Below are 23,361 nucleotides of genomic sequence, written 5' to 3'. Positions count from 1 at the left end.
ACAGGAGGAAGAGAGACAGAGGAAGTTGCCTTCGTCAAGGATTAAGGAAATGTATACAATGTTTACAAAGGTGCAAGCATTTATGGATGAATTTTATCCTGTCGCAGCTGTTGCAAGCCGTACTGGCAACATGTACAATGACACTCGTGTCCCATTTTAGGGAAATCCTAAGGGCACATGAGAAACTGAGCTCTCTGGACAGATATTTTGTGCGACAGGGGTCCAGCGACTCTCAAGCTGGTCCTAGTGGCATTAAAAAACCAAGAAGGGAGGTAATCCCACCAAAGGACTTGGTACCTTAAGTCTTTATGGAAGGGGATTCCCCTTCCAAACAAAAGAAAACCTGAATATCCCCTGCTGCTGGCACATCACTCATCAACAACTCCACAATAACGGTAAGTGGCATTTAATTGTTTATTTTGCATGTACCATTCATTTCTGTGTAGGGAAATGTATATTTCATGTAAAAAATTATTTTGTTTAATATGTACTTTTGAGTGTCTGGAACGGATTAATTCTATTTCCATTATTTCTTGTGGGAAAAATTAATTCAACTAACGGCTAATTCGACTAAAGGCTAGCTCTCTGGAACAGTTTAAAGCCGCTGGTCCACCGTAATCTTGAAGTTGCACATAATAAAAACAGTATTACAATTAATGGTTCAAACATTAATATTTCATGGACTGGCAGATGTTTAACAGACTAGAGGTCATAGTCTAGTTAGTTAGGATTAGGGCAGAAGGCAGCCAAAAAAGGGGTTGTCTATCAGCTCCCCAAGAAGATGAGCTAGAGTTTTAAGAAGGTTCAAGTGGCTTTAATAAGCAGCTTTCTGGGAGGTTATGCGAGACTTCCAGGACATTCAGTGATCAAACAGATCATGAAATATGACTACAGTATATCCTGTTCAGAGATACGGGAACCATACAGGTATAGAACCATATGTGAGGTAACTGGGCACCAAGTGGAAGTTATCTGGTGCATTTTAGCAACAGAAAGTTTAAACCCACGAGCAGAGGTCCAATGGGAAGCACAATCAATAACAAACAGGAGGCCAATACAAGGTGAATGAGCCCCTGCACAAGCTATGGCAAAATCGTCAACACAAAGACGACCAAATACATACAGTGGTACCATGACTTACGAGTTTAATTTGTTCCATGACCGAGCTCATAACTCAACTTGCTCATATATCAAATCAATTTTCCTCGAAGAAATTAATTGAAATATCATTAATCCATTCCAGCCTCCCAAAAAACACCCCAATAGTTTTGTTATGAGTTGTTAAATAAGAAAAATGTATTTATAAATCAGAAATATTGTATAAAAACATAATAAAACATAAAAGAGAATGTAAAGAAATAAACTGGTTTTATAAAGTGTATTTACCTTGGAGATCAGGAACCATCTGGGAACATTTGCTTACTTCAGCGGAATTCCAGTTTCGAGGGGCAAGTGAAAATACATTAACATAACACTAATGTCAACTCCATGGCTTATTTATCTATCAGAATAGATCTAATATGACATAATGAACACTATAAGTAACATAGAAACATGATGTATACTTTAGAATGAATAAAATAGGCCATAATATGGCGAGTGTCCAGGACCAGTCTGAGCATATAAAATCCTTACTGCTCCTTCCTACAATGTGTTTTTTCATCCTGGGTAAGAGAAAACAGTTTTTGAGAGGCTAACTGCACTAGATCACTAGTTCCATAAGGAAAACACTGAAACAAAAGCGATTTTCTCTCTTGAATATCTCGAAAGTTATCGACTTATTTCATGAAGCCCACCATTTATTGAAGTAAATGCAATAATATTGATAGGAATCATATAAAAAATTATTGTTCTACAATTGGCTTGTGGAATATTGGAAATATTCCAAATATTTTGGGATTTCTGTGGGAGTAAACGGCAAGATATTTTGCAAATGTCATAAACTTAGCAACTTTATTTGTTTGTAGAATAACTAAAGATAATTACACAATTACCTCCAGTGAGAACATTACACTAGCATTGTTTTAAAAGTACCAAGTCCCAAAACCACTTTTCATCGTGCCATTTAGGCCAGGGTTCTTGCCAAATGTCATTTTCAGTAAATATTTATTTGTTTTTTTTTTGGCAAAATAACTGCACAAAACACAAGCACAACACAAGAGAGATGCTTCCACAGTGAGGTAACCACGTGCACTGTTGTGGCGTTTGCTGCGCCAACTAGTGACTGCATATCTGAAGTTCGCTCATAACTCGGATTTTGGCTTGCAACTTAAAGAAAAAATCGACCGAGCGACAGCTCCTTACTCAGAAACCTCATAAGCTGGGGCACTTGTAAATCAAGGTACCACTGTATTGAAAAGAAGAACAGAGGCAGGATCATTAACCCTTTCAGGGTCCGTCCCGTAGATCTACGGCTTTACGTTCAGGGTCCAAACCGTAGATCTACGCCATGAGCTCAGCTCACTCTGATAAACTGTGAGTGGTACATTTGGGCCTAGATATGAGAGAATACATCTATGTGGTATGTGTGCACCACATAAAACAGATCCTGCAGCACACTGTGTATAACGAGAGAAAAAAAATGAAATCATGATTTTTCGATTAAAACAGCAACTTTGCAGTGTTTTTTCGTATGTTTTTTATAGTTGTATTTGCGATTTCTTGGTCTCATTTGATAGAATGGAAGACATATTACAGAAATAGAGATGATTTTGATTGGTTTTAGCACTGGAAATGGCTTGAAACTGAGCTCAAAGTAGCAGAAATGTTAAATTTTTGCCGATATTCAAGAGTAAACAAACGACCTCACACGTCTAATACACATCAGCTGGTGGGTCTAATATACATTCACAAATATGGTGATGATATTTATACAATTATTACAGTATTGCATAACAGTAAATCTTCTATTTTTTGGTGTGAATAAAAATTCATTATGTGAATAAAAAATCAAAATGGAATTTATTTGTAAAGCCTCAAAAAATAACTAATGAACAGAGGAAATGTTAGTTTAGTGCCAGGAATGCCTACATTGTTCATTCTGGACCCTATTTTGAAATTGGAATATTTTGAACTTTGTGTTAAATTGGCCAAATTAACAATTTCCGATCACTTTATTTTGTAGTTGAAACAGTTGACTTGGCGATTTCTTGTGCTCAATCGATAGAATAGAAGTAATACTAGTGAAATAGCTAAGAATTTGGTTGATTGGAATAATGTAATTGGCCTAAAATGGGAGTCAAAGTCGGCAAAATCGCCGATTTGTAATTATCGCTGACACATCAAAATTCACGAGAGCATAATTTCGTCAATTTTCCACCAAATTTCGTACTTTTTGTTTTATTACCTTCACAAAAAGATTCTCTACGATTTCATAAGAAAAATTTTTTTTTTTTAAATTCTTGGACACTGGTGCGTGACTCCAGATTTGGGCCTTGGACCCTGAAAGGGTTAATAAGTTCATGAGAGCTCATCGTAAGACGAAATTATCGTATGGCGAATTAATTTTCCCCATAAGAAATAATGGAAATCAAATTAATCCGTGCAAGACACCACAAAGTATGAAAAAAAATTTTACCACATGAAATATAAAATTTAATACACCCAAACTTAAGAAGACATGCACTAAGAATACAATACATTACACTTACCTTTATTGAAGATCTGGTGATGATTGATGGGATGGGAGGAGGGGAGTGTGGAAGTTATTGTTTAGAAGGGGAATCCCCTTCCATTAGGACTTGAGGTATCAAGTCCTTTTCCGGGGTTACTTCCCTTCTTTTAATGCCACTAGGACCAGCTTGAGAGTCACTGGACCTCTATCGCACAACATATCTGTCCATAGAGGCCTGTACCTCCCGTTCTTTTAAGACTTTCCTAAAATGGGCCATAACATTGTCATTGTAATAGTCACCAGCACGGCTTGCAGTTGCTGTGTCAGGGTGATTTCATCAAAAAAGGTTTGCAGTTCAACCGACTTTGCACACATTTCTTTATCTTTGAAGTAGGCAACTTCCTCAATTTCTCTCCCTCCTCTTCTGAAGCAGTTTCCTCAGGTCTGGCCTCTTGCTGTTGAAGACAATCTTGCAGCTCTTCAGTGGTTAGTTCTTCATTGTCCTCCTCCACCAACTCTTCCACATCCTCCCCACTAACCTCCAACCCCAAGAACTTCCCCAATGCCACAATGGATTCCACAACTGGCATAGGCTTCTCAGGGTTAGCCGCAAACCCTTCAATATCCCTTTCTTCTACACACTGTGGCCACAGTTTCTTCCAAGCAGAGTTCAAGGTCCTCTTAGTCACTCCCTCCCAAGCCTTACCTATAAGGTTTACACAATTGAAAATGCTAAAGTGATATTTCCAAAACTCTCTCAGAGTCAATCGAGTGTCTGAGGTCACTTCAAAGCACTTTTGAAACATAGCTTTTGTGTAGAGTTTTTTGAAGTTTGAAATGACCTGCTGGTCCATGGGCTGCAGGAGAGAAGTGGTATTAGGAGGCAAAAACTTGACCTTAATGAAGCTCATGACCCTAGAAAGTCGCTCTGCCAAGTCTGAAGGATGATCAGGAACATTGTCTAATACCAGGAGGCACTTAAGGTCCAATTTCTTTTCCATTAGGTAATTTTTCAGTGGGGGCAAATGCATGGTGCAACCAGTCATAGAAAAGGTCGCTAATGACCCATGCCTTACTGTTTGCCCTCCACATCACACACAAATTAGCCTTAACGACATTGTTTTGCCTGAACGCTCTGGGAGTTTCAGTGAGATACACCAATAAAGGCTTCACTTCGCAATCACCACTAGCATTAGCACACATCAGAAGAGTAAGCCTGTCTTTCATAGGTTTATGTCCTGGGAGTGCCTTTTCCTCCCGAGAAATGTAGGTCCTGCTTGGCATTTTCTTCCAAAACAGGCCTGTTTCACTGCAATTAAACACTTGTTCAGGTTGCAATTCTTCACTATGTAATCCTTGAATTCCTTCACATTTTTCAGCTGCTTTTTGGTCCGAACTGGCAGCCTCACCATGCCTTATCACACACTGCCACTACAATTCTTAAATCTCTCAAACCAACCTTTGCTGGCCTTAAATTCACTCACATCACCACTAGTTGCAGGCATTTTTCTAATTAAATCATCATGCAACTTCCGAGCCTTTTCACATATGATCGCTTGAGAGATGCTATCTCCTGCTATCTGTTTTTCGTTTATCCACACAAATAACAGTCTCTCAACATCTTCTATCACTTGCGATCTCTGTTTCGAAAACAAACTTGCACCTTTTGCAAGAACAGCTTCCTTGATTGCTGTCTTGTTGGCCACGATAGTAGCGATGGTTGATTGGGGTTTGGTATACAACCAGGCCAGCTCCGAGACACGCACTCCACTTTCGTACTTAGCAATTATCTCTCTCTTTATTTCCATGGTAATTTTCACCCTTTTTCCCTGCAGGGTTGGCACTGGAAGCTTTCTTGGGGCCCATGTTGACTTATTTTGCAGGTACAATCAGCACGGGGCAGCTGAGGCTAAGCGTGGGAGGCGTCCCGGACGAATCATGCGAGGCGAGGCAAATTTTTTGAGTTTAAATGTATCGTATGGCAGATTTAACGTAACGCAATGCCATTGTAAGGCGGGGGTCCACTGTGGACCCCAGCCTTACGATATTAATCCGTTCCTGAGAGCTCATCGTAAGCTGAAATTATCGTAAGGCGAATTAATTTTCCCCATAAGAAATAATGGAAATCAAATTAATCCATTCCTGACACCCAAAGTATGAAAAAACAATTTTTTTACCACATGAAATATTAATTTTAATACACACAAACTAAAGAAGACATGCACAATTACTACTCTACTACTGTACTACTCTACTCTACTACTGTGTCAGAGGAAAGAAAGTCTCCCTGAAAACATTGAGTATACATAGTGTATAGTGTATACTACAGTGGCTCCCTAGTATATTGATGATAAAGGCTAAAGTGTCATTTGAAAACAGGTGAATTTGTAAATGAACTGATAAGCCTATAGAGGCAGGTGCCAGAAGTCGCCAGAAACTTATCACAGGTCAGCTGTTTTTAATAATCTTCCTGGCCTGCTAGTGTACTCGCATATAATCTAGTGATACCAGTGAAGAGCAGAATACAGTGTTGTAGTAGCAACTAACCAGTATTATAATGGTACTTAGTGGAGTGGAGTGACTTTCATTAGTTTCTTTTTTCTTGAAATACCAGACGTATACTGTGAATTTCATATAACCTGTAGTTACCAGCGGTCGCAATATACACAACGAGAAGCAATTATTACTACAGAAAAAGCGTCCTTCCTCCAAAATTTGCACCAGTCAACTATAGTGATAATATAGCATTTATTGTGGTGGAGACGGAAAAAAAAAAAAAATAGAAAAGCTAGATACAGCGATTGATAAACAAGGGTGGAGGTCGACCGTTCGTCATTGTAGGAGTGCCAGCAGTCACCGGCTCTTCAACACGCAAGTTATACTTTTGTATTAATCAAATCACATATTACTCGGGTAGATAATTTCCAGTAGATCCTTCATGTGTTAGCTCAAATCACCGACCAGTATGGTTTAAATAAGTGACCCACTGATCAGATCAGATAGACTGGTCCGAACCCTTGACTGGTCCGAACCCTGGACTGGTTTCAAACGGTTTCGTTGTGCACTACCTAGCAGGTTATTAATAAAATATTCAAGAGGTTGCTAGTAGAACTGCAGTAAATCAGCCATTCAAATCATTATGAAGCTGTGTGTAGTCCGTGGTCAGTCAAACTAACGGGCTTCCACATGCATAAATTGTCATTTTTGTGGAAATTGGTGTCACGCCCCTTGTGCAGATATCCAAGAACTAGCTACAAGCAGTATTAAAACAGGGAAGTGTTTTTGGGTATGCCCAAATGAGATAAATCTGTGGACTAAAATCACAAGGGTATTAAAAGAGGTCAACATCAAAGCTGCTTTCATAGAAAACCTGGAAGCTTTCTACAACAGATGGGAACATAAAAAGTCTGGGCTGAATGGTACTGCCCTTGATACTGACCATGTAGTCAGAAACTGTAAGGCTGGAGATGATGTCCTGGTAGTCAGTAAATGGGGGGCTGATAGTGCTGTCCTGGGAGACAGTAATGGTGAAGCTGGAGGTGCTGTCCTGGGAGACAGTAATGGTGAAGCTGGAGGTGCTGTCCTGGGAGACAGTAATGGTGAAGCTGGAGATGCTGTCCTGGGAGACAGTAATGGGGAAGCTGGAGATGCTGTCCTGGGAGACAGTAATGGTGAAGCTGGAGATTTTGTCCAGGTAGTCGGGAATTATACGCAGGAAGGAATACATATAAATGACCTCATAGGGGACAGGAGCCATAGTAGGGAAAAAAGTGTAGTCAAAGATAAGATAAAACCAATATTGCAAACTAGAAATACCGCAGGAAATAGCAAACAAGAGGACTCCACTAGCAATAGTGAGGATATATTACCAAAAACAACTGGTGGGAGCTCCATTGTTGGTGCTAGGGAGTATAGAAGTAAGACAGGGAAACATGCACCAACAGGGAATAGTCACAGAAACCCAAGGCAAACGGAAACCAAGCCTGTGCACATACTATGCACTCGGTATCTGCTGGCATGGGAAATCTGGAAAAACAGATGGGACGTGCAACTATGACCACCCTAGAAAATGCCATGCCCATATGACAACAGGAAAATGCAAACTCCCTTCCTGTAAGCTTTTTCACCCTGAACTGTGTACCTCTTCAGTACAGGAAAGACTGTGCTATAACTTAAATTGCCAGGCATACCATCTAAAGGGGACAAAAAGATACAAAACATCCAGGCCATGGGAATACCTGGGTAGCCACAGCCACTCAAGAGGGAGAGGTTTTTTAGTGCCAGGAAGGAAAAAAAACTGGCAGGAAATGGCAGAAATCGTACACCAAATCCAGTCATTCCTGGAGTGGAACCACAGTCGATGGCCTCCACTCCAAACCAACAGATACAGATACTAATGCCGGAAAAAAAATCCCCCCCAGTACCAACAATACCACCAGTCCGATAACATTCTTCTTTGCAAATATACAGGGTCTAAAGCCAGCAACAAACAACAAAATACCTTTCATCCGTGGACTGCTTGCAGAGGCAAAGGCAATGTTCGCGGCTTTCACTGAGACCCACATAAAGGATCACTTGGACAACGAAATATGGATCCCAGGTTACAACCTATACAGATGTGACAGAGTGAACAGGCAAAAGGGGGGGGTTGGCCTGTACATTGCAGAGTCACTTGTTTGCACAGAACTGCTAAATGCCTCAAATGATGTAGTGGAAGTTCTAGCAGTAAAGGTCGAGAACCAAAACCTAGTCATTGTGGTAGTCTACAAGCCTCCGGATGCAACATCCCAGCAATTCCAGGAACAGCTGTTAAAAATTGACCACTGTTTGGAAAACCTTCAAGCTCCTGCACCCAACATCTTGCTCCTGGGGGATTTCAACTTAAGGCACCTAAAATGGAGGAATATAGCAAACAATATTGTTGCAGTAATAACACCAGGAGGCAGCTCTGATGAAAACTCACACTCACGCGAGCTTTTAAATCTCTGCACAAAATTCAATTTAAACCAGCAAATAATAGAGCCTACTAGACTGGAGAATACACTAGACCTCATCTTCACTAACAATGATGATCTGATAAGAAATGTCACCATATCAAAAACAATATACTCAGATCACAACATAATTGAGGTTCAGTCATGTATGCGCGGAGCCCCAGACCGACATAATGAGATTAGTCACGAGGGAGCATTCACCAAATTCAACTTCAATAACAAAAACATAAAGTGGGACCAAGTAAACCAAGTCCTAACCGATATAAGCTGGGAAGATATACTAAGCAACACAGACCCCAACTTATGCCTAGAACAGATTAACTCGGTGGCACTCGATGTATGCACAAGGCTTATTCCTCTAAGAAAAAGGAGGAGTAGATGTAAAACAGAAAGAGACAGGCGCTCCCTTTACAGGCGACGGAAAAGAACAACAGAGCGGCTAAAAGAGGTCAATATATCTGAAATGCGTAGGGAGACACTGGTCAGAGAAACAGCAAGCATCGAACTTAAGCTAAAAGAATCCTTTAGGAGTCAGGAATCGCGGGAAGAACTAAAAGCCATAAATGAAATCGAAAGAAACCCAAAGTATTTCTTCTCCTATGTCAAATCAAAATCGAGAACAACGTCCAGTATTGGGCCCCTACTTAAACAAGATGGGTCCTACACAGATGACAGCAAGGAAATGAGTGAGCTACTCAAGTCCCAATATGACTCAGTTTTTAGCAAGCCGCTAACCAGACTGAGAGTCGAAGATCAAAATGAATTTTTTATGAGAGAGCCACAAAATTTGATTAACACAAGCCTATCCGATGTTATCCTGACGCCAAATGACTTCGAACAGGCGATAAATGACATGCCCATGCACTCTGCCCCAGGGCCAGACTCATGGAACTCCGTGTTCATCAAGAACTGCAAGAAGCCCCTATCACGAGCCTTTTCCATCCTATGGAGAGGGAGCATGGACATGGGGGTCGTCCCACAGTTACTAAAAACAACAGACATAGCCCCACTCCACAAAGGGGGCAGTAGAGCAACAGCAAAGAACTACAGACCAATAGCACTAACATCCCATATCATAAAAATCTTTGAAAGGGTCCTAAGAAGCAAGATCACCACCCATCTAGAAACCCATCAGTTACACAACCCAGGGCAACATGGGTTTAGAACAGGTCGCTCCTGTCTGTCTCAACTATTGGATCACTACGACAAGGTCCTAAATGCACTAGAAGACAAAAAGAATGCAGATGTAATATATACAGACTTTGCAAAAGCCTTCGACAAGTGTGACCATGGCGTAATAGCGCACAAAATGCGTGCTAAAGGAATAACAGGAAAAGTCGGTCGATGGATCTATAATTTCCTCACTAACAGAACACAGAGTAGTCGTCAACAGAGTAAAGTCCGAGGCAGCTACGGTGAAAAGCTCTGTTCCACAAGGCACAGTACTCGCTCCCATCTTGTTCCTCATCCTCATATCCGACATAGACAAGGATGTCAGCCACAGCACCGTGTCTTCCTTTGCAGATGACACCCGAATCTGCATGACAGTGTATTCCATTGCAGACACTGCAAAGCTCCAGGCGGACATCAACCAAATCTTTCAGTGGGCTGCAGAAAACAATATGAAGTTCAACGATGAGAAATTTCAATTACTCAGATATGGTAAACATGAGGAAATTAAATCTTCATCAGAGTACAAAACAAATTCTGGCCACAAAATAGAGCGAAACACCAACGTCAAAGACCTGGGAGTGATTATGTCGGAGGATCTCACCTTCAAGGACCATAACATTGTATCAATCGCATCTGCTAGAAAAATGACAGGATGGATAATGAGAACCTTCAAAACTAGGGAAGCCAAGCCCATGATGACACTCTTCAGGTCACTTGTTCTATCTAGGCTGGAATATTGCTGCACACTAACAGCACCTTTCAAGGCAGGTGAAATTGCCGACCTAGAAAATGTACAGAGAACTTTCACGGCGCGCATAACGGAGATAAAACACCTCAATTATTGGGAGCGCTTGAGGTTCCTAAACCTGTATTCCCTGGAACGCAGGAGGGAGAGATACATGATTATATACACATGGAAAATCCTAGAGGGACTAGTACCGAACTTGCACACGAAAATCACTCACTACGAAAGCAAAAGACTTGGCAGACGATGCACCATCCCCCCAATGAAAAGCAGGGGTGTCACTAGCATGTTAAGAGACCATACAATAAGTGTCAGGGGCCCGAGACTGTTCAACTGCCTCCCAGCACACATAAGGGGGATTACCAACAGACCCCTGGCAGTCTTCAAGCTGGCACTGGACAAGCACCTAAAGTCAGTTCCTGATCAGCCGGGCTGTGGCTCGTACGTTGGTTTGCGTGCAGCCAGCAGCAACAGCCTGGTTGATCTGGCTCTGATCCACCAGGAGGCCTGGTCACAGACCGGGCCGCGGGGGCGTTGACCCCCAGAACTCTCTCCAGGTAAACTCCAGGTATACTAAGAATAGAATACATGACACTTACCTTTACCGAAGATCTGGCGGCGATTGATGGGATGGGAGGAGGGGGGAGTGTGGAAGTTATTGTTTAGAAGGGGAGTCCCCTTCCATTAGGACTTGAGGTAGCAAGTCCTTTTCCGGGGTTACTTCCCTTCTTTTAATGCCACTAGGACCAGCTTGAGTCACTGGACCTCTGTTGCACAACAAATCCGTCCATAGAGCTCTGTACCTCCCATTCCTTTAAGACTTTCCTAAAATGGGCCATAACATTGTCATTGTACAGGTTGCCAACACGGCTTGCAGTAGCTGTGTCAGGGTGATTTTCATCTGTAAAGGTTTGCAGTTCAACCCACTTTGCACACATTTCCTTAATCTCTTTTTTCGATTCCATACTAATTCTCGCCCTTTTTACCACAGGGATGGCACTAGAAGCTTTCTTGGGGTCCATGATGACTTATTTTGCAGTTACAAGCACTAAAAACACTGGGATAATGTGAAATGTACCGAATGTATGCGTAGATGCGACCGCACTGGCTGGCTTGTAAACACTGGCGCTGAGGCCACATGTGGGACGCGTCCTGGATGAATCACGTATCAAGGAACCTGCCTTGAGGTCTGCCGCTTATTGAAATTTTGCTCGTGTCTGGAAGCAAAAAACTGACCCATCGACTGCTTGCATTTGGAAAAACTCGCACGTGGATGCACTCACAAGTAGAGGTTCCACTGTATATTGCTATTTACTAACTAATATGAAAATAAGGCACTGGGTATAAGATTCAATTAGAAATTTACTCTAATGCACTTCGTAGTAAAATAGTAAAATTTGGGGTTAAAAAAAAAAAAGTAGAGGAATAAATGAAAACACTATAAATGGAAGTGGCCTGTACTAGATAGCTAGGAAGGCAGGCTGCGAGGTATAATAGTTATTTTATTAGTAAATAAATGTACAAGGCAATTTCTGGAATGATTACACAAATATAAATCACACAAGCAACTGTGTGAGAAACATGGGATAGTGAAGTAGCAGATACTATCTGGGAAGTGATAGGAGAGGGACTCGTACAATAATGAAATAACATACACTAATGTAGTTGTATAAAGATTTGGTCAATGGTGTTAGTCAGACTCTGTAAGATTTGCATCTCGAAGGAAGCTAGCCAGTTCATTTTCATTTGTGACATAGCACACACGACCTACATTTGTTTTCCTTACCAGAATTTGTCTATCGCGTGCAAAGCACTGGTGAATTTTGTCATTATTCTCATGTTTAAGTTTTCTTTCTCTGTACAGGAGGTTCTGACGTTTTCTTGTAAGACACTCATTTATGTTTATGTCTGTTTTAGCTTTAATAGATGCACTAATTAGATCTTTTTTCCTGTCTTGTGTGTGAAATGTAAGCATAACACTTTGTTCTCTATCTTGGTTCCCTAGTAACTGCAATTCTTATTTCTGACAATGGCACTATAACCTGTAGGTCCTGGGTTAATAACCCAGGACCTACAGGTTATAAAAAAGTTAATAACCTACAGGTTATAAAAAAGTTAATAAAAAAAACACTTCAGTGACTTGACAGCTACTATATTCATGTATATTACATTATGAAAATTACCACTGTATTAATCTGTGTACTGTACTACATTTAATTTTTAATTCATGGGAAGCACAAACTTGTACATGTGGGACATGATGCCTCGATGTAAGGGTAGGGAGGGTAGCACCAATTCTCTAGATCAAGAACTTTCCACCAGCTTCAAAAAACCCATTATACATAAGAACATAAGAAAGGAGGAACACTGCAGGAGGCCTGTTGGCCCATACTAGGCAGGTCCTTTACAATTCATCCCACTAACAAAACATTTGCCCAACCCAATTTTCAATGCTACCCAAGAAATAAGCTCTGATGTGAAAGTCCCACTCAAATCCAACCCCTCCCACTCATGTACTTATCCAACCTATATTTGAAACTACCCAAGGTCCCAGCCTCAATAACCCAACTAGGTAAACTGTTCCACTCATCAACTACCCTATTTCCAAACCAATACTTTCCTATGTCCTTTCTAAATCTAAACTTATCTAATTTAAATCCATTACTGCGGGTTCTCTCTTGGAGAGACATCCTCAAGACCTTGTTAATATCCCCTTTATTAATACCTATCTTCCACTTATACACTTCGATCAGGTCTCCCCTCATTCTTCGTCTAACAAGTGAATGTAACTTAAGAGTCTTCAATCTTTCTTCATAAGGAAGATTTCTAATGCTAAGTATTAATTTAGTCATCCTACGCTGAATGTTTTCTAACGAATTTATGTCCATTCTGTAATATGGAGATCAGAACTGAGCTGCATAATCTAGGTGAGGCCTTACTAATGATGTATAAAGCTGCAGTATGACCTCTGGACTTCTGTTGCTTACACTTCTTGATATAAATCCCAGTAATCTACTTGCCTTATTACGTACGCTTAGGCATTGCTGTCTTGGTTTAAGGTTGCTGCTGGTATAAACCTTGGTAATAAATACCGACAAGTTGGTTTAGAAAGACACGTAAGCAAACACTAACATATTTATTAGAAAATGTTTCGGTCCTGGGACCTTGATCACTTCTGTGATCAAGGTCCCAGGACCGAAACGTTTTCTAATAAATATGTTATAGTGTTTGCTTACGTGTCTTTCTAAACCAAGGTTGCTGCTCACCATAACCCCCCAAGTCCTTTTTGCAATCTGTATGGCTAAGTTCTACATCATTTAACTTATAAGTACTAGGGTTATGGGCACTCCCAAGCTTTAGAACCTTGCATTTATCTACATTGAACTGCATCTGCCACTATTCTGACCAAGAATAGAGTTTGTTTAAATCCTCCTGAAGTTCCATAACATCTATGTTTGAATCAATTATCCTACCTATCTTTGTGTCATCTGCGAATTTGCTCATATCACTAGTAATTCCCTCATCAAGATCATTGATATATATTATAAACAACGGGCCCAAGACTGATCCCTGTGGAACGCCACTTGTTACAGATCCCCACTCGGATTTAACCCCATTTATGGACACTCTGCTTCCTGTCTGTGAGCCATGACTCGATCCACGAGAGCACTTTTCCCCCAATGCCATGAGCTGCCACTTTCTTGAACAGTCTATGGTGTGGAACTCTATCAAAAGCCTTACTAAAATCTAAGTAAATAATATCAAATTCTTTATCGTGGTCAACAGCCTCAAAAGCTTTACTGAAGAAAGTTAATAAATTAGTTAGACAAGACTGGCCTCTTGTGAATCCATGCTGAATATCATTAATCAAGCTATGCTTATCGAGATGGCTTCTTATAAACTCAGCTATAATTGACTAGTAATTTGCCTACAATTGAGGTCAGGCTTATTGGGCGGTAATTTGATGGTAACGACTTGTCCCGTTTTAAAAATAGGAATTACATAAGCCATCTTCCACATATCAGACACTACACCTGTTTGAAGAGATAAATTAAAAATATTAGTTAATGGTTCACAGAGTTCCATTTTGCATTCCTTAAGAACCCTTGAAAAAACCTCATGGAAATAAATGGTATAAAATACCGACACAATGGAAATATAAACACAAATGCAGTATAATGTGATCCTTTAATGACTACGTTTCGCCCACACAGTGGGCTTTTTCAAGTCACAAACAGAACTACCTGGGGTGGAAGGAACGCGAGTAATTATAGTCCGGTTCAGAATGCTGAGGTCAGGTGAAGAATGCTGCATCTGATGATGTACCGAGTGGGGTTATAGAGTCTAAAAACTTGGGTAGCTTGGAAAGGAGATTGGATAAGTTTGTGAGCAGACCTTCTACAGTGTTCTTATGTGGGACAGCGATGAAGAAGTTTCTTGGCAAGTGGTTCAGCTATGTTATAGAAGCCACTATTCTGGTTGAAGTTGTCGGATATAGAAATAAGTGATGATTCCAGGATTCTTCGGTATTGAGTGTTGTCTTCTATGGCGATAAGTCTTGAGTTTCTGTAGTTTATCAAGTGGTTGTATGAATTACGGTGTTGTACGCAGGCATTCCTTGTGTCGTCAGACCTGCTTGCGTATTGGTGTTCTGAAATACGTGTTTGGAGGTCCCTTGATGTTTCGCCCACGTATAACTTGTTGCAGTCATTACAAGGGATTATGTATACCCCTGCAGAGGATGGAGGCTTGTTCTGTCTACTACTGGTGATGTCCTTGATGGTCGTGGTTGTGGAGGTAGATACTTGGAATGATGTTTTGGCAAAGATGTTGGAAACATGTTTGGCAATGGAGTTGGTGGGAAGGACTATGTATCTCTTCTCGGCAGTGTCTTCTCTGGGTGTGTTGAACATGTTTAATGCCCGCCGTCTGCAGTCTCTGATGAAGTGACGAGGATAGTGGAGTTTAGAAAATATTTGTTCAATTATAGTGCATTCTTCAAGGAACTCGTTGCTGCAGATTCTGAGTGCACGCAGGAAGAAGCCTATAATTACACCACGTTTGGTTTTGGTGTCGTGGTGAGAGTAGAAGTGGAGAAGATCACTTCATCAGAGACTGCAGACGGCGGGCATTAAACATCTTCAACACACCCAGAGAAGACACTGCCGAGAAGAGATACATAGTCCTTCCCACCAACTCCATTGCCAAACATGTTTCCAACATCTTTGCCAAAACATCATTCCAAGTATCTACCTCCACAACCACGACCATCAAGGACATCACCAGTAGTAGACAGGACAAGCCTCCATCCTCTGCAGGGGTATACATAATCCCTTGTAATGACTGCAACAAGTTATACGTGGGCGAAACATCAAGGGACCTCCAAACACGTATTTCAGAACACCAATACGCAAGCAGGTCTGATGACACAAGGAATGCCTGCGTACAACACCGTAATTCACACAACCACTTGATAAACTACAGAAACTCAAGACTTATCGCCACAGAAGACAACACTCAATACCGAAGAATCCTGGAATCATCACTTATTTCTATATCCGACAACTTCAACCAGAATAGTGGCTTCTATAACATAGCTGAACCACTTGCCAAGAAACTTCATCGCTATCCCACATAAGAACACTGTAGAAGGTCTGCTCACAAACTTATCCAATCTCCTTTCCAAGCTACCCAAGTTTTTAGACTCTATAACCCCACTCGGTACATCATCAGATGCAGCATTCTTCACCTGACCTCAGCATTCTGAACCGGACTACAAATACTCGCGTTCCTTCCACCCCAGGTAGTTCTGTTTGTGACTTGAAAAAGCCCACTGTGTGGGTGAAACGTAGTCAATAAAGGATCACATTATACTGCATTTGTGTTTATATTTCCAAAAAACCTCATCAGGACCCGGCGACTTATTTTGCTTCAGTCTGTCTATCTGCTTCACAACCATTTCACTAGTGACTGTGATGTTACATAATTTATCTTCTTCTGGCCCACTATAAAAATTTATTACTGGAATATTGTTAGTGTCTTCCTGTGTAAAAACTGAGAGAAAATAATTATTTAAAATCGAGCACATTTCATTCTCTTTGTCACTAAGATGCCCATAGTTATTTTTAAGGGGACCTGTCTTATCTCTAACTTTTGTTCTATAGACCTGGAAAAAAATTTTTGGGTTAGTTTTAGAATCCCTAGCAACTTTAATTTCATAGTCCCTTTTAGCTTTTCTTATCCCCTTTTTAATGTCCCTCTTAATGTCAATATACTGATTCATAAGATGACCCTCACCTCTTTTGATACGCCTATAATTTCCTTTCTTTGGTTTGGAATTTTAACTCAGAGGGTTAGCCACCCAGGATAACCTAATATAGTGCATCATGGACTGTCATTTCCACTGGGGTCCTATAATCTTGTCCCCCAGGATGCAACCCACAATCAACTAATACCCAGGAATCTACTTACTGCTAGTTGAACAGGGACAGCTGGTGTAAGGAAACGCACCCAATGCTTCTACTCATGCCGGGGATCAAACCACGGACACTCAGGATGTGAGTCAAGCGTACTAGAGGTTTAATACATCTTTAATACACCAGCCGTCTCCCACCGAGACAGGACAACACACAACAGAAGAAATACTTCCAGTCTTTCAATCACTAGAAGGACACATAAGTCATGCATGTGTATTATAAAGTGTTTGTGTAGTGTATGTGTCAGTAAAGTGTAACATGTACTAAGTACTGTCGGTGTACAATGTGTACTAAGTATCGGTGTACAATATATACTAAGTATCACTGTACAGTATGTACTATCACTGTACAATATGTACTAAGTATCACTGTACAATATGTACTAAGTATCACTGTACAATATGTACTAAGTATCACTGTACAATATATACTAAGTATCACTGTACAATATGTACTAAGTATCACTGTACAATATGTACTAAGTATCACTGTACAATATGTACTAAGTATCACTGTACAATATGTACTAAGTATCACTGTACAATATATACTAAGTATCACTGTACAATATGTACTATCACTGTACAATATATACTAAGTATCACTGTACAATATGTACTAAGTATCACTGTACAATATGTACTAAGTATCACTGTACAATATGTACTATCACTGTACAATATGTACTAAGTATCACTGTACAATATGTACTAAGTATCACTGTACAATATGTACTATCACTGTACAATATGTACTAAGTATCACTGTACAATATGTACTAAGTATCACTGTACAATATGTACTATCACTATACAATATGTACTAAGTATCACTGTACAATATGTACTAAGTATCACTGTACAATATGTACTATCACTGTACAATATGTACTATCACTGTACAATATGTACTAAGTATCACTGTACAATATGTACTAAGTATCACTGTACAATATGTACTATCACTATACAATATGTACTAAGTATCACTGTACTAAGTATCACTGTACAATATGTACTATCACTGTACAATATGTACTATCACTGTACAATATGTACTAAGTATCACTGTACAATATATACTATCACTGTACAATATGTACTAAGTATCACTACAATATGTACTAAGTATCACTGTACAATATGTACTAAGTATCACTGTACAATATGTACTAAATATCACTGTACAATATGTACTAAATATCACTGTACAATATGTACTAAATATCACTGTACAATATATACTAAGTATCACTGTACAATATGTACTATCACTGTACAATAAGTACTAAGTATCACTGTACAATATGAACTATCACTGTACAATATATACTAAGTATCACTATACAATATGTACTATCACTGTACTAAATATCACTGTACAATATATACTAAGTATCACTGTACAATATATACTAAGTATCACTGTACAATATGTACTAAGTATCACTGTACAATATGTACTATCACTGTACAATATGTACTATCACTGTACAATATGTACTAAGTATCACTGTACAATATGTACTAAGTATCACTGTACAATATGTACTAAGTATCACTGTACAATATGTACTATCACTGTACAATATATACTAAGTATCACTGTACAATATGTACTAAGTATCACTGTACAATATGTACTAAGTATCACTGTACAATATGTACTAAGTATCACTGTACAATATGTACTAAGTATCACTGTACAATATGTACTATCACTGTACAATATGTACTAAGTATCACTGTACAATATGTACTAGTAAGTGTTCAGTAATGTACAATATACATTATGAAATGTCAGTATACAATGTGTCAGCAGTACAGTGTCAGCGGTGTACACTGTCAGCAGTACACTATGTCAGTAGTGTTTGTACAATGTGTCTGCAGTACACAATGTGTGTCAGCAGTGTACAATGTGTCTGCAGTACACAATGTGTGTCAGCAGTGTACAATGTGTGTCAGCAGTGTACAATGTGTGTCAGCAGTGTACAATGTGTGTCAGCAGTGTACAATGTGTCTGCAGTACACAATGTGTCAGCAGTGTACAATGTGTGTCAGCAGTGTACAATGTGTCTGCAGTACACAATGTGTGTCAGCAGTGTACAATGTGTGTCAGCAGTGTACAATGTGTCTGCAGTACACAATGTGTGTCAGCAGTGTACAATGTGTGTCAGCAGTGTACAATGTGTCTGCAGTACACAATGTGTGTCAGCAGTGTACAATGTGTGTCAGCAGTGTACAATGTGTCTGCAGTACACAATGTGTCTGCAGTACACAATGTGTGTCAGCAGTGTACAATGTGTGTCAGCAGTGTACAATGTGTCAGCAGTGTACAATGTGTGTCAGCAGTGTACAATGTGTCTGCAGTACACAATGTGTGTCAGCAGTGTACAATGTGTCAGCAGTGTACAATGTGTCTGCAGTACACAATGTGTGTCAGCAGTGTACAATGTGTGTCAGCAGTGTACATGTACGTATTATGAAATGTCAGTGTACATTATTATTATATTTAGGTGGAGGGAAGCACTAAACCCACTGGAATCGTAGAGCACCTGGGACAATGGGAGTCAATCAGGTTCAATTCAAGGAGAGAAGAGGACACGTCCAATACCTTGGAAGAAGAGCCTACCGATGGTCTTCGTTATTAAGTAACACCTGGGAGTCAAGGTGTGGGTGGCACCCTGGGGGAGTCAAGGTGTGGGTGGCACCCTGGGAGAGTCAAGGTGTGGGTGGCACCCTGGGAGAGTCAAGGTGTGGGTGGCACCCTGGGACTCAAGGTGTGGGTGGCACCCTGGGAGAGTCAAGGTGTGGGTGGCACCCTGGGAGAGTCAAGGTGTGGGTGGCACCCTGGGAGAGTCAAGGTGTGGGTGGCACCCTGGGGAGTCAAGGTGTGGGTGGCACCCTGGGAGAGTCAAGGTGTGGGTGGCACCCTGGGGGAGTCAAGGTGTGGGTGGCACCCTGGGGGAGTCAAGGTGTGGGTGGCACCCTGGGGGAGTCAAGGTGGGGGAGTCAAGGTGTGGGTAGCACCCTGGGAGTCAAGGTGTGGGTGGCACCCTGGGGGAGTCAAGGTGTGGGTGGCACCCTGGGAGAGTCAAGGTGTGGGTGGCACCCTGGGAGAGTCAAGGTGTGGGTGGCACCCTGGGAGAGTCAAGGTGTGGGTGGCACCCTGGGGGAGTCAAGGTGTGGGTGGCACCCTGGGGGAGTCAAGGTGTGGGTGGCACCCTGGGAGAGTCAAGGTGTGGGTGGCACCCTGGGAGAGTCAAGGTGTGGGTGGCACCCTGGGGGAGTCAAGGTGTGGGTGGCACCCTGGGGGAGTCAAGGTGTGGGTGGCACCCTGGGGGAGTCAAGGTGTGGGTGGCACCCTGGGGGAGTCAAGGTGTGGGTGGCACCCTGGGGGAGTCAAGGTGTGGGTGGCACCCTGGGAGAGTCAAGGTGTAGTTGGCACCCTGGGAGTCAAGGTGTGGGTGGCACCCTGGGAGAGTCAAGGTGTGGGTGGCACCCTGGGAGAGTCAAGGTGTGGGTGGCACCCTGGGGGAGTCAAGGTGTGGGTGGCACCCTGGGAGAGTCAAGGTGTGGGTGGCACCCTGGGGGAGTCAAGGTGTGGGTGGCACCCTGGGGGAGTCAAGGTGTGGGTGGCACCCTGGGGGAGTCAAGGTGTGGGTGGCACCCTGGGGGAGTCAAGGTGTGGGTGGCACCCTGGGGGAGTCAAGGTGTGGGTGGCACACTGGGGGAGTCAAGGTGTGGGTGGCACCCTGGGGGAGTCAAGGTGTGGGTGGCACCCTGGGGGAGTCAAGGTGTGGGTGGCACCCTGGGGGAGTCAAGGTGTGGGTGGCACCCTGGGGGAGTCAAGGTGTGGGTGGCACCCTGGGGGAGTCAAGGTGTGGGTGGCACCCTGGGGGAGTCAAGGTGTGGGTGGCACCCTGGGGGAGTCAAGGTGTGGGTGGCACCCTGGGGGAGTCAAGGTGTGGGTGGCACCCTGGGGGAGTCAAGGTGTGGGTGGCACCCTGGGGGAGTCAAGGTGTGGGTGGCACCCTGGGGGAGTCAAGGTGTGGGTGGCACCCTGGGGGAGTCAAGGTGTGGGTAGCACCCTGGGAGAGTCAAGGTGTGGGTGGCACCCTGGGAGAGTCAAGGTGTGGGTAGCACCCTGGGAGTCAAGGTGTGGGTGGCACCCTGGGGGAGTCAAGGTGTGGGTGGCACCCTGGGGGAGTCAAGGTGTGGGTAGCACCCTGGGAGAGTCAAGGTGTGGGTGGCACCCTGGGGGAGTCAAGGTGTGGGTAGCACCCTGGGAGAGTCAAGGTGTGGGTAGCACCCTGGGAGAGTCAAGGTGTGGGTGGCACCCTGGGAGTCAAGGTGTGGGTGGCACCCTGGGGGAGTCAAGGTGTGGGTAGCACCCTGGGGGAGTCAAGGTGTGGGTAGCACCCTGGGGGAGTCAAGGTGTGGGTAGCACCCTGGGAGAGTCAAGGTGTGGGTAGCACCCTGGGAGAGTCAAGGTGTGGGTCGCACCCTGGGAGAGTCAAGGTGTGGGTAGCACCCTGGGAGAGTCAAGGTGTGGGTAGCACCCTGGGAGAGTCAAGGTGTGGGTAGCACCCTGGGAGAGTCAAGGTGTGGGTAGCACCCTGGGAGAGTCAAGGTGTGGGTAGCACCCTGGGAGAGTCAAGGTGTGGGTAGCACCCTGGGAGAGTCAAGGTGTGGGTTGCACCCTGGGCGAGTCAAGGTGTGGGTAGCACCCTGGGGGAGTCAAGGTGTGGGTGGCACCCTGGGAGAGTCAAGGTGTGGGTGGCACCCTGGGGGAGTCAAGGTGTGGGTGGCACCCTGGGAGAGTCAAGGTGTGGGTGGCACCCTGGGAGTCAAGGTGTGGGTGGCACACTGGGGGAGTCAAGGTGTGGGTAGCACCCTGGGGGAGTCAAGGTGTGGGTGGCACCCTGGGACTCAAGGTGTGGGTGGCACACTGGGGGAGTCAAGGTGTGGGTAGCACCCTGGGGGAGTCAAGGTGTGGGTAGCACCCTGGGAGAGGGCACCACCTCAAGGTTATGGCTGGGTTATGATGGGTTTAATACACTACTGTATGATGATTATTATTATTATAATCATGTGGGAGCGCTAAACCCTTAGGATTATACAACGCATGTGGGGGGGGGAGGGATGGAAGGTATTCAGGCTCAATTCAGGGAACTGGAGCACAGATCCAATTCCCTAGATCAAGAGCCCCTCACCAACGTCAAGGAACCTCCCTTGAGGGGTGTATGATGATGATGATGATGATGATGACAGATGATGTAAACAGACAACAGCTGACAAAATGACCTCATATAGCGACCACCCGGTAATAAGCCAGTACACACACCACCACTATAACCAGTACATGGGGAAGGTATTACTGCTCTTATACCCATATTTAAGGTGAGTGGGTGATAATATAGGTGGGCAGGGTGGGTCGTGTCAGTGGGCAGGGTGGGTCGTGTCAGTGGGCAGGGTGGGTCGTGTCAGTGGGCAGGGTGGGTCGTGTCAGTGGGCAGGGTGGGTCAAGTGTCAGTCTGGGACCCACTAACACAATACACTCACAACACTCACACATACACTCACATAATACAGTGTACTTACCAGGGTGTAGTGTATAATATGGTGTAGAGTGGAGAGAGTGACTGACAGTGTGGCTGCCACGTACTGACTGACTGCGCATGCGTGTTCATGGCCACGTCACGGACACAACACATGACTGTCGCCTACCGTCCGTGTCTCTCATGATCCTCGTCCAGGGAGTGGGAGCTATCCTGCCCTCCGTACCTGTAATGATCTTCATCCAGGGAGTGGGAGCTATCCTTCCCTCCGTACTTGTAATGATCTTCATCCAGGGAGTGGGAGCTACCCTGCCCTCTGTACTTGTAATGATCTTCATCCAGGGAGTGGGAGCTACCCTGCCCTCCGTACTTGTAATGATCTTCATCCAGGGAGTGGAAGCTACCCTGCCCTCTGTACTTGTAATGATCTTCATCCAGGGAGTGGGAGCTACCCTGCCCTCTGTACTTGTAATGATCTTCATCCAGGGAGTGGGAGCTACCCTGCCCTCTGTACTTGTAATGATCTTCATCCAGGGAGTGGGAGCTACCCTGCCCTCCGTACTTGTAATGATCTTCATCCAGGGAGTGGGAGCTATCCTGCCCTCTGTACTTGTAATGATCTTCATCCAGGGAGTGGGAGCTACCCTGCCCTCTGTACTTGTAATGATCTTCATCCAGGGAGTGGGAGCTACCCTGCCCTCTGTACTTGTAATGATCTTCATCCAGGGAGTGGGAGCTACCCTGCCCTCCGTACTTGTAATGATCTTCATCCAGGGAGTGGGAGCTATCCTGCCCTCTGT

General features: G+C 43.2%; 1 protein-coding gene across 2 annotated transcripts in view; it reads right to left on the bottom strand.

Moving 5' to 3' along the window:
* LOC128688223 (uncharacterized) overlaps positions 1 to 22,727 on the bottom strand; it is a 598,240-nt gene extending 575,513 nt beyond the window's left edge. For both annotated transcript variants that reach the window (XM_070086551.1, XM_070086550.1), the window contains exon 1: positions 22,605 to 22,727. In XM_070086551.1, the coding sequence (XP_069942652.1) occupies positions 22,605 to 22,683 (79 nt within the window). In that variant the 5' untranslated portion in view covers positions 22,684 to 22,727. The remainder of the gene's footprint in view (positions 1 to 22,604) is intronic.
* Between the last annotated feature and the right edge of the window lie 634 nt (positions 22,728 to 23,361).

Source organism: Cherax quadricarinatus, chromosome 19 (assembly GCF_038502225.1).
Source record: "Cherax quadricarinatus isolate ZL_2023a chromosome 19, ASM3850222v1, whole genome shotgun sequence".
NCBI classification, from domain to species: Eukaryota; Metazoa; Arthropoda; class Malacostraca; order Decapoda; family Parastacidae; genus Cherax; species Cherax quadricarinatus.
The sequence above is the reverse complement of the archived record's forward strand: the minus strand, read 5'-3'. Positions and strand labels throughout refer to the sequence as shown.